This window comes from Monoraphidium neglectum (assembly GCF_000611645.1).
Source record: "Monoraphidium neglectum strain SAG 48.87 unplaced genomic scaffold scaffold01028, whole genome shotgun sequence".
Taxonomy (NCBI): domain Eukaryota; kingdom Viridiplantae; phylum Chlorophyta; class Chlorophyceae; order Sphaeropleales; family Selenastraceae; genus Monoraphidium; species Monoraphidium neglectum.
Window position 1 is genome coordinate 1 of NW_014012600.1, and position 13,589 is coordinate 13,589.

Genomic DNA, 13,589 nt, shown 5'->3' on the forward strand with positions numbered 1-13,589 from the left:
AGCTTGCACCACTCGGCCGCAAGGCCTGTGCGCTGCAAGGGCCTGCTTGTGTGTACACATGCACCGTGACTCGGCGGTCAGCGAAGCCGACCGAGCGCCCAATCACGCCCGGGTGAGGCGGTGCCCTCAAAAGCACCCGCCTCGGCGCCCGGGGCCTCACGTCTCAAACTCCACAAAGGCGTAGTTCCTCTTGATGTCGACGCGGCGCAGCCGGCCGTACTTGTAGAAGTGGTCCTCCACATCGCGGACTGGCGCAGGAAGGGGGCGGGGTTGAGGGATCCAGGGTAGAGGGGTTGAGCTGGCCAGAGCTGGCGGAGGCGGGTCACTGGGTCTCGGGTCAGCTTGCGAGCCCGACGCCGGCGCGCGGCTGCGCCAGCGCGCAGCTGCGACATGCGGCCCCCGCGTGCCGTGGGCGACATACCGACCGACCCTGTGTCTCACGCGGCCGCGTCGTTGCTGGGCTGCAGAAACATGCCCCAACCGTGCTAGAGGCACCTGACTGGCAGCCGCCGCCCGCCTGCCACGGCTTCCTCACAAGCCCCGCCCTTCACCGTCTGCCACGCTCGGCCACTCACTTGTGGTGCGCATCACGTCAAAGTTGACCACAAACAGAGTCTTGCTGGGGGTCTGGTGCTCCTTGGCCTCCTCCACTTTCTGCAAGGACAGAGAGGTGGGTGCACATAATCATTTTGGGGGCGCTATCTATTGCAAAGGCACGGATCTGTGGCGAAGCTGTGTCAGGAGCAGCGAGCAGCGGCGGAAACAAGCATAGAAATGCACATCGTCGGCCAAGGGGGAGGGGGTGGCAACCTCCCGATAGGACGAAAGGCAAGGGCCCCAGGCCACCGCGCTCACCTTGGCCCACTGCACCTTCAGCGGCCGCGGGCGCCTGTAACCCCACTCGCGCCTGCAAGGTGGTATTCCGCGAAACGACCCAGTTTTGGCGTGCTACATCCACAATCATAACAGGCCGCGCCAGAGCATGAGTCGCGACACGCACTGAGGGCTCCAGCCATGTCGCATGCCCAGCCCGGCAGCGCAGAGCAAGCCTTGAGCGCCTGGCAAGGCAGTGTCGAGCCACCCACACCTGTCCAGGTCCTGAATGGCTTCGTCGGCGTCGCGCTTGTTGCGCATGTAGCAGAACGCGAAGCCTGCGGTGCGAAACATGGGGAGGGGGTGCATGGCATGCAAGTCAGCATGAAACAGGAACTCATGCACAGCAAAGACGCCGCACAACGCGCATGGCGCGCCCCTGCTGCCAGACGCGAACGGGCCTGCTCTCTTATCCTTGGCTCTTGGCCAGGCAGCCGACCTTCAAGCGGCACGGCAGCCGGCAGGCAGACGTTTGGGTAGGGTTGGTGGGATGTGATGTTTGATGGCAAAGGCAGGATGATGGCAGCGGTGCTGGCCGTGTGATGGCAGTGGTCCGGGCAGGAGCGAAGCTGATGGCAGCCCAGAAGCCGGTTGCCGGAAAGGTTGGCAGCGGGACGCGATGGCAGTGGCAGACCCGAAGACTGAAACAGCCCGGGCAGACCAGGACATGGGCCTCGGCAGCCGGCCGGCCCTTGCTGCCGCGAGGACTAGTGAAGTCAGATCGTTGCGTTTCGGGTTGCAAGGTGAGTAGCGCTTGCGTAGAGGCAGGCGACGGCTCAAGGGGTTGCGCACAGTGGAGCCCTGGTGTAACACGCAACTGGGTTGGGAGAGCAATCACCATGCCATGTTGCCTTTGTGGGTCAACCGCCGAGCTTTGGCCCTTGGCAAGACCGTCTGCTGTGCTACGGGACGGTTGAACCTTACAGTAACGTCGTCTTTTGATACGCCTGGACCGCATGGTGTCTTTGTCGTCGCCGCGGCCCACCAAGCGCCCGGCTGCAACGGGTGCTGTAGAGCACGTTGGGCCTGGGTGCCTGGCGCATGTTGAGCGGGTCCTGGGCTCACCAGTCTTCATGTCGATGCGGTCCACCGGGCCATACTTCTCCAGAAGGCGCAGCACGTCGCGCTCAGACGCGTCGTACTCAAAGTTGCCGACATAGATCTGCGGCGCACGCAGTGGTGCAGCTGCTGCTGTAACTGAGGCGCAATCGCGGTCCCTAGCAGGAAGTGCAGCTGCAGAGACATAACTCTATTGTTTACGCGGGGATCCAGGATGTGCACAGGGCGCAGGCTGGCCGGGCGAGCACACAGTGTCGCTGCTGTGCTGCTTGCAGCGCGTGCGCTTGTGCAGGTGCCCCGTGGCTGCGGCACCACTGCAGCAGTCGCAGTTGGCAAAGACGTGATTTTCCTCACCGGCTGCTTGTTGTCGCCCATCGCGACTGACGGCTCGGCTGCGCCCCGGGGCTGGATGGAGGTTGGCCGCGAGATCAATGGCACACGGACAGCGCCTGCCGCAATCACTTTTGTTCACTTTTGTTCAACGAAGCAGACCCGAATGCAACCCACGGCCAAAGCATCCTGCGGGTCTGCAAGGGTGCCCTTGCCCCCCTACACCTGCTTGCATGCTTCTGCTAGCAGCACAGTCATCACAGGGGTATCGTACCGTATCGCATGTTGGCCCCAACACCAGCACCTCTCTGTGGGCACTTTTCTTATACAGTGCGGTGCTCTTGGATCAACCGGCCCTGTGTGTGGACGCTTTCATCAGGGACCATCAGCTTGCGCTGCGCCATGCGCACTGTGCGTCGTCTAGTGCGGTGGCCATGCCTTGTCAACTAGACCGCTTGGTGACCAACCACGGCGGCCATGGGTTGGTACCTGGGAATGTCCTCCCCACAGGGGGGGGCGGCAACCCTTTTGCTCTCCTGACGCTTGGGATACGCAATACTTGCAGACGGCCAGGAGAGCTGATGACTGCACGACCGCCGGCTGGCGCACGCAGCACCTGTAGCCGACCCCTCCCTCGGCCGCCTGCCCATTGAGGACCAACCAGAGTGCGGCCGCCGTGTGCCCCGCGGCCTGACGGTGGGGCTACCCGGGCCACGGCCTGGCGAGAGTACCGCCATTAAGCGGTGACGATACCATGCGGGACGCATTGGCAACACAGATGCCGGCCCCCATTCAGCTTGCTGGGGTGCGCGAAAGCCATGTGCTGGAGGGGATGGGGAAAGCCAGCGACCGAGTGGGCGAAGGAGCTTAATGCCACGGCTAGGCTCGCGTATGACACAGCTGCAGCTCTGTAAGCAGGGGAGCACCCACAGTAGGAGGCGGGCAGCATCGCTGAGCAGCCGCAGCAGCGGGGAACCGCCTGCGCTGGGCCACAGCTGGGGTGACCAGGTCGTGCGAGAGCATCCTGTCACGCTTGGCTTGGCAAGGCCGCCACGTTAAACAGCAGCTGTGGCTGCAAAGGGTGGCATGGGTCAGTAGCACAAGCGTCGTCGCTTGTTGCAACTGGGCGGCCCCGGCTGCTTCTAGACCGCAGGCGTACAGTGATGACCAGCAAATTGCTTGTTTCAAGTGTTGACGCACTGCTTGGCACAGGTTTCGTCAGGGATGTTCAATACGGTGACTCAGCGGTGAAACGTACGGTATTATACGATAAAATACGGTATTATACGGTATTTTTACCGTATTATTGCCCCTTGGCGTGTAACCCGGGTTACAGCTTCCAACCCCGGTCGATGGAGGCTGTTTCGGCTGGTTTCGGTCTTTATATAATAACTAGAACCAAAAGACATGTAGATAACGTCGAGATGTCAGATCATAGTGAGAAATTTGTCAAAGTGGAGCAGGAAACCCCTGAAAAGCTGCAGTGCAGCCACGTGTTGCCAGGCACGGGCACGCGCGTTGGGGCACAGTTGGCCAGATTGTGCCACAAGGCGAAGCAATTTTCACCACACACGCCAGCGGTATGTGTGCGCGTGACACCTGCGTGCGCGGCGCGCATGCGCGGGGTGCCTGCGTGCGTGCAACCCCACCAGATGCCAACCGTATTTTTCACCGTATCTTATAGGCCCCCACCCTGCCCAACGTATAATACCGTATTTTATCAAATCATACCGTATCGTATCATATCGTACCAAACATCCCTGGGTTTCGTACGACAAAAGCAGTGCGTCACTGCACGGAGTGCTCAACCCCTACACGCAAACACCCAGGTTGAAGTGCACGCGCTTTTGTCAACCCCCAGGGTGTTGCCCCCTTCCGCAAACCTATAATGACTCGTGCGATGAGCAAGTGATCGACGCTGATGTCCTTGTGGTCAACGCACTTAGGCCTGCCACCACTCTTTGCCCCCAACCCTTATTTCCATAAAGTGCTGTACTCTGTTGCACTCTTGTTGGTGCTGAGATGCAATATACTGTAATATGAGTTTCCGCAGCTTTGTTTCGGTCGGCGGCAGAGTTTGAATGTCACTGAGGGCGGCAGGGGGTTGGAGGGGCGGGGATTGATAACAACTCGGTCCGCAACTGCCGCCGAAGAGCACTGATGCACCCCCCCATGGATACCTTGCACGGAGTGTGCGCCTCCGCAGCTGGTGGCGTCCATTTGCTGACGGATACTGACAGGCAGTGTTACAGCACATCCTGTACCCTTACAGCCATTTCAAAATTACAGGGGGGGACAACAGGTGCAGATGTTTGAGGCCACATCCCTTCATGCACTTGAAACCTTCTGGGTGCTTTGAACACCTCAAGGAGTGGAAAAACCTAGAAACCCCGAGCAGGCGCGTCCCCAGGGGGTCAGCCCACTCCCTATTGGAGTGACCATCGCCCCCAGAGCGTGAGCGTTGACCTGCTGCTGCTGCAGCAGGGGGAGGCAGGCCGCCGGCCCGGTGGCGGCCGACACTCCCCGCCCACCACGCCTCGCCCGCCTGGTAGAGCCCCCGACGCGCGTCCCTGGACACGGGCAGGGCCCGAGCCAGGAGCGCGCGGCCAGTGCGGCGGTGCGTCGTCGTCGTAGTCTCGAGCTCGGGGTGTTGGCGCCGCAGGTGCGATGTGAGGGACGTGTTGTGTGTAGACATGAAAGGGAGTATGTGAATGATTGATCGAAGATGTGCGTGGGCTATTTGAAGGCATTTGGACGGGAAAACGGAGGGGTGGCCTTCGCGAAGGTCGCTTGCTGTTACGAAGGCCTGGTGGAAGGCCGGTCTCACAGCGCTGATGCGACCGCGAGGTGGGACCGGGCCGACACCAGTCGGCTGAGGGAGGTCTTGATCACATCTCAGGGGCGCGCAGCCAGGTTGACCACCTCATTGACCACATGTGTGTGCGCGCGCGCGCGCGCAGCGGCGCCGCTGCTAGTGATTGGGCTGGCTCGACGGCGGCGGCAGCCGCTGCGGCACAGGGGAAGCAGCACGGGGGCAGCGGAGCAGCAGCGGCAGCATATATGTATTGCATGTGATGCGCCCAGCAGTCCTACCAGACAGATCCAGCCTGCCTGCCGTGGCTTGGCTGCCTCAACAGCCTCAGACAAGTAGGTGCCTTCTGCTCCTGGAAGCTTCAGGTTAGAGGTGGCACGTTCCGTCATCAGGCCCCTGCCTTCTTATTTACTTTGCGGTGCATCGCTGTCTCGAGCACCTTGCGCCTCATCAGGCGGATGATCCATCACAACACTGGCAGCGGTTTTCCCTACCGGTCCTTACAGCAGGGACGTGGTAGGGACACCTAAGTTCGCGTAAGGACGGACTACGGATAACCCTCGTCCTTGCAGTGAGCATTCGGGGCTAGCCCCCACTAGGCAGCGCTGCCTAGTCAGTGCTACGCCGCCGCGAACCCCATGCAGGATCGCACTACTCTTATGTGGAGCCAGGCCTTTGGCAGACGACGGCCAGCCACGTGGGCACCAGCGCTGATGCGTAGTGTACACAACAAATTTGAGCGGCATGGGGTCGGTGACAGGTGCAAAGAGCTGAGCCAGCCTGAAGGTAAGAGTTTGGCAAATGTCCATTGATAACACCAGCTTGCATCAACCATCGACCATGTGCAAGTCTTTGGCTGTGTGTCAAGCATGTCCGCTGCTGTGCGCGGATTTCAATAGTAAGGCGCACATCCAGGCACACCAGTCCGCACATGACGCTCTTCTCGCTTTTCTCGTGACGGCATGGTCAGAATTGCGATTGTGCGCAAGCAGCTTTGTGTACGGGCTCGTGCGCGCGCATGCGCGCGCGTGTGTGTAGGCGCGCATGTGCGATTGGCTGGCGTGTGAGGCCGCCAATCCAGCTGCAGCGTGCACTTGGATGAGAGTTGCACTAGGCGTAGCCCGGGCGATTTCGGTGGACAGGTCCAACGGTTGCTGACAGAAGGACTTGAGTTGGTGCTGCTGAGCCATGCAGCAAGAAAGGTTGCCCGCCTGATACTACATGAAAAAGTAATTAGATGGTGCAAAACCGCGCGCATGCCCCGTGCGCGCAACTCGGCACAACCCGGCGCATCCCGCGGGTTACCGAGGGGGGTCTGTTGATAGGGCCGTGGCAGGTAATGTCACATGCCACCTGCATGCTGACAGGGCCTGGCAGCTTGGCTGTGGTGGCAGGATAAGTACGTGGCATTTTGAATTCTGGATCCTTTGCCTGGCAAAGGGGTAAGTTGTACCAGGTCAATTCAAGGCGGCGCTAGGCTCAGCCAACAATCAATTCATCAGTGACAGTCATCCAGCTATGCTGTGGGCAGGCGCTCCTTGTGCCTCAGTTCCCGCCTATGCAGTTGCGCGTTGGTCTCAAGCCCAAAAGAGAGACTGATCAAGCATGCCCCTGTGCCACACGGTACTTTATGCTGCGCCGTTTACCACCAGTGCAAGCACCAGATCACCTGGTGACACTCTGCTGCTTTGTATGTCGCACCAGTCGCGCTGATGCGCATGTAACCATTCAAGACGTTCCTTGATTCTGGACACTATGGCCTCCACTGCCGAGATCGCCGCGTACAGCGCCAAGCGCCTGGGCCTCTCCTTTGGCAAGGCCTTATGGTACGCTTCAACGACCGTGCTCGTTCTTGTGCTTCCTCTGGTGATCGAGATGGACAGGGAGCAGCAGATGGTCGACCTGGAGAAGGATCAGATGGGCGTCCTGACGGGCAAGGCCGCCTAAGTTCGAGCGACTGACATAAATCCGTATTAGACTAGCAGGTGTGCCCGTCGTGGGTGATGCTGAGCTGCTGCTCCTTCCCACCTGGCTGCTGCCGCCGCTCAAGGCCTCGTGCGCTGTGTTGCGAAGCTCGCGGCGATGCAGGGCGCAGCCCATGGGGCCCATCCTCAAGCGCAGCATGTGCATGTCGTAGCGCTCGCATCTTCAACCTTTCCCCCGCCAACCGCCCGCAGGCCCTAGTTTGCCCCGCTGCCTGCATCAGTGGCGCACGGCCACCGCCATCTGTTGCCCTCGTCACGTGTCAGCACAGCAGCGAGAGCAGCGCCCCGCTGCGACCATGGCCGCGCCGCCACCCGCGCAGCAGGGCCTGGCGCAGCTCTACCAGCTGTACCGCCAGGTGCTGCGCGTGCACCGCACCAAGCTGCCGGGGCCGCTGCGGTCCCTGGGCGACTCGTACGTGAAAGGGGAGGTCCGGCGCCACCTCAAGGGCAAGACGACGCCGCAGCAGTGGCGCGAGTTCCAGGGCCAGTGGGCCGCGTACGTGTCGATGCTGTCCGGCCGCGCGGACGCTGACGAGGCGCACGGGTCGGTGCGGCCGCTGCACGACGCGGAGGGCGCCCTGAACGAGGAGCAGCGGGAGCAGCTGCAGCGGCTCAAGGACGCGGCGCTCGAGCTGGGGGGTGAGGGCCGCGGAGGGGCCGACGGCGGCAGCAGCGGGGGAGGCTGCGGCATTGCGACGAAGCCCTAGCGCGGGCGTCTCCCTGCTATGGCGTGGCCCTGTGTGGCAGGGGGAAAGCTGAGTGGGCGCGGGCGCGTGCACCACCTGCTTTAGGCCGCTTCCCCTGCACAACTCATGCACGGCTTATGACGCGTGATACGCCCTTGTTTTGCTGCTAGCAGCCCGCCATGTTCCCTGCATGCAGCACCTAGGCGCATGCCTTGCTTACATATGCGGTGGCCGCTTTGCCTCTGCGATGCTGTGGATTATGCTTATCAGAGTAATGGCCGGTGTATATGATTGGAATGCGGAGCCTTTCTTGCTGTTTTTGATGCAGCTGATGGCTGTTGCTGCAGCAAAAGCGTCACAATCATGACCAGCGTGTGGCAAATCACCAGCAATGGCCAACACGGAAAATTAAACAAACCCATAAAAACAGACACACAACGGCCACGAGCTCAGTAGTCACGCTCTCGCTGCGGCGGCTGCGGCACGCGCTGCCCAAAGAACACGTCTCCGTAGGAGCCGAAGGGGTTGGTCAGCCCCTTGGAGCGCGCGTCAGAGGTCAGCGCCCACAGCAGGTAGGCGCCAAGGGCAGCAGTGGCCGCAGCAAACGCGGGCGCCGGGAGGAAGCGGGCCCTGCATACAGGGACACAGTGCGGATTGCGGTTGACAATGTATGAAATGCAGTGTGTTATCATGCGGTCGCAGCGATCAACTATATCCCTGCGTTGTCGACTTTACCCCAAAGGACACTACGCCGCCAGCTGATCCCTCTTCACTACATTCTGGAAAAACACCCGGACCCATGCACGCACGCGCATGCAGGCATGCGCGCGACTTGCGCCCTGCACCACTCGCCCGCCCGACGCACCCTGTCTCCGGGCTGCGCCCGAGGAAGAGGCTGAGCAGCTGCGCCCACCCCATCATGAGGCAGCCCCAGGTCGACCCGAAGCTCCAGGAGGGGTCCCGCGTGAAGAGCGCCCGCGGGATGCACAGCGCGTTCCCCAGGGTGGCCAGCAGGATGGTGCCCAGGGAGAGGCCGCCGAGACCAGACAGGTCAGAGAAGTTGCGGGCCTTTTTGGGGTAAGGGTGCAGAGGTGGAGGTTGGGGGCAGGCGGGGGTTTTGAAGGCAGGGAGATCACCACGGGAAGGCAGTCAGGGTGAGGAAAGGTGTGCGTGCCAGGGCGCGTTCAGGGGCGCTCTCCGCTGGGGCAGGCGACACGAGGCCCCACGGCGGTGTCCGGTTTTGCAATCAGTGATCCCCTGACATTGTAGTCTATTCCATCCACAGCTATCCTGATTGGCTTATAATGTCAGGTCATCTAATCCGCAACCAACCCAACCAAGCAACATCATGGAACATGAGCACGTCGTCCTCACCAGCTGCGGCAGCGGCATGAGCGCAAACATGCAGGTGGCGCACCACCCTGGCAGCAGCGCGACCGCCTTCTGGGCGTCCTGGGCGGAGCGCTTGGCGTGGCCCGACAGCCAAAACGCCACTGCAGCGGCCGCGGCCAGAGAGGGCGCCAGGGTGGGGGTGGAGGGCCAGAAGGCTCCCGCCACCACCTGGCGGAGCGCGGTCGAGGTTTGCAGGCTATCAGTGAACTGAGTTCGTGCGGGTGATGTCCAGTGCAGGCCGCGGCTGCGGCCGACGCTATCTCAGCGTCGTGCCTCGGCAGCGCGCATCGGCCCTGAGAAAGAGCCTGACCTATGCGCACGAAAACACTCCCCTTGGGCCTGTACACCACCTCAGCTGCAAATCATGCTGCACCCAAGCATCCAAAAAGATTTGGGCAGCAGCGATCCCTCACCAGACCACATGCCCCACCCACCTGCGGCACTGCCAGCACGCCAAACACCGACACCACCGCCTCAAACGCCAGCCACTCCCTCCGCCCCAGCCTCCCGCGCGCCTTGAGCGACCCGGCCGCCGCGACGGCCGCTGCCATCACGAGGGCGCCCCCGAACGCGCGCGTCGGCATGACGCGCGCCCACCACAGCTGCCCCAGGATCAGCAGCGTCGACGCGATGCCTATCAGCTGGACGTTGACCGCGGTCGCCTCGCCGCGCGCGGCCAGGTGCGTGCACATGAGGGCGTTCCCGGCCAGGCCGGCCGCATAGCCGAGCCAGGAGATGGCGGCCAGTGCGCCGAGCGCGCCACCAGCGATGTTGGCTTGGTTCTGGATGACTTGGGGCAGCACCAGCACCGTGAACGGCAGGCTCGAGGCGGCGACCAGCCGCTCTGTCAGCGCGCCCCATTCGCGGGGCGCAGCTGCGTCGGCGCCAGCGCCAGATGCGGCGCGGGGCGCCACAAGCAACGGCGGTGCAGTGCTCAAAGGATCGGGTGCCGGGGCGGTGATGTTGCGGCGACGGGCAGTAGGGAGGCGCGGCGCCGCTGCATGAAAGGCTTTTGGGTTTGGATGCTGCAAAACCTTGTTGATATACGATGCCATTTGCGGCCTTCGTCAGATCAGGCTGTTAGATCTCGATATGACAGTCTGAATCGATACTTTGGCGCTCGTGATCCCTTGATCATCCGCAATTCAGGATCAGAGTGTGAATCAAATCGCGCCCCAGCAGTCATGCAGCTCTTTCGCGGCGCTTTCCGTCAAGCGGGGTCCAGTCACCTGCATGCATCCACGGCCACCTCGGTTGCACCGCGCTACCCCAATTCGCCTGAGCATGCATACGCGCAGGCGCAGTCAACAGATGCGCGGGTGATCCTGGGCCGACGGGGCATCCTTGGGGCCCTTGTTCTGCTGCCTGCGGCGCCGATCCTGCGACCAGGCGGCGCGGCCGCCAAATCTGACACTGCGACGCCAGCCGCGGCGCCCCAAGCACCGCCTGGCGGCATGACCGTAACAGAGGTATGTCGCGGCCCCTGATTCCCACATCGTCCTCGCGCCCTTGGCTGTCGTATGCCATTCTATGTCAGGTCCTATGAGTCGCCCCCTGCCATCGGCTGTGTGCACTGCGTGCTGTCACAGAGTCGGCAAGTGCATCGTAGAGCTCGCCCTTCTCAGGCGCCCCCCACGCACCCTGCAGGCCACCGGTGCGATGCGCCGCGACCTGACGCAGCTGGGGTCACTCCAGCGCGAGCTCATTGAGCTGCAGAGCTGTCTCGCGGTCGACACGCCGCCCAGCTGCGTACAGAGCTGGCCCGGCCTGCAGGCCCGACTGGGCGCCGCGGCGGCCGCGGCCGCGCGCCTGCGGGCGTCGGCGCCGATCGTCGGTGCGGCGGTCGCAGAGCGGCGGCCGGGCGCGGGTGGGGGCGGGCTTCTGGCGGGGCTTGTCGGGCGGCAGGTGTCGCCGGCAGACATCGAATACATGGAGCAGGTGAGCGGCGCATGAGCAGAGGCCTGTTGTGCACTCTGGAAGGGGGCAAAGGATGCTGCTACCGCCGGCGCAGCTGCTGCTACAGCAATATCCGCCCCTTCATGGTGTCCACCATTCGGAGGAACCACGCAGGTTTACCACGATGCACGCGCTTCCCAACCATCTGTTGTGGGCAACCGCTGAACGCAACCGCCGAAATGTTCAGGTGGAGGCTGCTGCGGTGCAGCTGGACGACCGGCTGGTGGAGCTGCAGGGGGCCCTGGGTGCGGCCGGGGGGTCTTTCACGGCGTTCAGCGACGACGGCTGCGACAGGGTCTTGGACCGCCTGCGTGCGGCTCTCGTGGCGGCGTCGCGCATGCTCGCGGGTGGGCGTGATGGCTGACCTGGAACAAGTTGTGCTCAAACTTGCGTTTTTATCTGTGGGCACTGCTGCTAACATGCTTGTTATGATGGAGTGCTGCTTCTTTTCAGGTGCAGGACCGTTAAATTTGCGACGTACTTTGACAGATGGATAGGGGGAAGCACCAGCGCCCAATCAAGCCCGTTGAAATATGATCAACGAACCAACATGTAATTACATCACCACTTGTTGTAATTTGGTTTCAAATTCATCAAGGAGGGGGGTTATGACAGCAATGCCAGCGAGCGTTCGTTGATGCCTTCTCTGCAGTCCTGACACTGCTTAGCGCACATCTTCGTCATCTTGCACCTGCTCCCCCTCCCGCCGCCCACCACGCTAACCCCGCGGCCCCCGCGCTCGTCGCCGCGGCAGCGACCGTGTTGACGGCGTCGTTGCTCAGCCACGGCCGCCCGCTCACGCGCTTCACGCCGGGCCCCGGCCGCCCCACCACCTTGCGCGACCGCTCGTCCAGACCTGAGAACTGCACAGTCGCCCCCAGCAGGGAATCCACGAGGGACCCCGCAAGGCCAGCAACCAAACCAGCCGCCGCCCAGAGCGCCGCCACCGCGGCGCTGTCCGGCAAGTGCTGCTGCTGCAGCCGCTGCTGCTGCCCGTGCCCGGCCCCACCGCTCGCCGCGGCGGCCAGCAGCGAGGCTCTCAGCTCGCCGAGCCCTTGGGGTGGCGCCAGCACAGTGTCCCCAAGGGCCGTGCCCAGCGCCCAGTACGCCGCCCCCATGAACACCCCTGCGGCAGCGCTGCACGCGCAGCCGAGCGCGGAGACCGCGCCGTTGGTGCCCGGCGGCACGACGCGCCAGGTGGTGACGAGGCGCGGCGGGCGGGTGGAGAGGATTCCGACCTCTGATGCCCAGGTGTCGGCGCAGACAGCGGCGTAGTGGCCCTGTGGTTGCAGGGCGTCCCGGGCAGGGTTGGCACAGCACCGCGTTGGTTGCATGGAGCGCGTGGTTGGTATGGACAAATGCCGGCACGACTTGTTAATCAGGGCTGGCGGGCGCATGTCGGCTGACCCATCAAACGCCGACGCCAGATCGAGAACATCAAAGCCGCATAGCATATGCGCATTGCAAGCAGCTGGTTTCGCCCCATGCTATGCCGGGTGCACCAGCTGCTGGCCCACCAGAAAGGCCGCAGTGGCCGCCCACTGCACTGCTGCCGCCTGCTGCGGGTCAGCGACCACCAGCGGCGCGCACTGGGTGGTCACAGCCGCGACGACGCCGCCGAGGCTGTTGGAGAGCACCTGCCAATAGACGCCACGGCATATTTCTCAAGGGCTGAGTGCTGGGACCACAGGGTTGCAGCATGCCGCAACTCATCAGGGCGAACCAGCTGCTGCTGGAGCCTGTCAGGTTGCTAAGGCTCACAGGCATGTTGCCCTTGTGTTGCAAGCGCTTGGTCATTGATAAATTTGCACTCGGACTGCACAATGTTCAGGGAGGGCGGGACCTGGACCGCCATGCAGGGAGTTGGGGCTCACCTGTGTCGCGGAGCGCTGGCCGTCCACCTTGAAGGACTCCTCAAGCTGCTGCTTGCGGTCCTGCTGCAGCTTGGTCAGCTGCGGGGCACCACACAGTGCAGTGGGTGTGGACACATTCGTGCCTTGCAAGTGGAAGCGTGCACCTGCAACGGGCCAACACGCCTCACGGCAGGTGGCCTTCAAAGCAGCTGCGGTGTGCCTGCTCGTGCTTTCACCTTGGATGATGTCAGGTAGAACAGGATCAGCAGCAGCCCGCTGGTATATGACGCCTGCATGGTCACTAGTCCGACCAAAAAAGCCGCGGCTGCTCCTGAGGGCGAGAGAGACCGCTTGCGAAGGCCGCGCAGAGCCATGAGCCCGGCGACAGCTGCGCCGACAGCCAGCCGCGTCAGCCACTGTGGGTCCATGGCTGCTTTGTATTCTGCTTGTATTCCCGTCACGCTTGCGTCGTGGAGTGCAAAGACATATACAGGTATACAGCTTGCTCGATGACACCAGATCTTCTCGGTCTGTGATCAATCAGAGTGATTAGCAACACGTACCAGTTTTTTTGCTTTCCGTTCTGTGCTGTTTTGCGTGCTAATACACCGGTACGGTATTACACCAACCAACAAGCCCCACA

The 13,589-nt window shown here is 62.5% G+C and overlaps 3 protein-coding genes across 3 annotated transcripts; 1 reads left to right on the forward strand and 2 right to left on the reverse strand.

The window, feature by feature from the left end:
- Positions 1-156: 156 nt before the first annotated feature.
- Positions 157-2,307, reverse strand: MNEG_6372 (Arginine/serine-rich-splicing factor RSP31; the record flags this gene model as incomplete). Its single annotated transcript, XM_014045151.1, has 6 exons — positions 157-248; positions 576-654; positions 856-907; positions 1,088-1,151; positions 1,939-2,035; positions 2,287-2,307. The coding sequence occupies 6 exons, from the start codon at positions 2,305-2,307 to the stop codon at positions 157-159; spliced, it is 405 nt and encodes a 134-aa protein (XP_013900605.1).
- Positions 2,308-7,355: 5,048 nt separating this feature from the next.
- On the forward strand, positions 7,356-7,766 carry MNEG_6373 (hypothetical protein; the record flags this gene model as incomplete). The annotated part of the gene is made up of 1 exon (XM_014045152.1): positions 7,356-7,766. One exon carries the CDS (start codon positions 7,356-7,358, stop codon positions 7,764-7,766), a length of 411 nt encoding a protein of 136 aa, XP_013900606.1.
- A 428-nt stretch (positions 7,767-8,194) lies between these two features.
- On the reverse strand, positions 8,195-13,374 carry MNEG_6374 (Maltose excess protein 1; the record flags this gene model as incomplete). The annotated part of the gene is made up of 8 exons (XM_014045153.1): positions 8,195-8,375; positions 8,611-8,813; positions 9,120-9,305; positions 9,572-10,011; positions 12,103-12,373; positions 12,611-12,730; positions 12,968-13,045; positions 13,183-13,374. 8 exons carry the CDS (start codon positions 13,372-13,374, stop codon positions 8,195-8,197), a joined length of 1,671 nt encoding a protein of 556 aa, XP_013900607.1.
- Between the last annotated feature and the right edge of the window lie 215 nt (positions 13,375-13,589).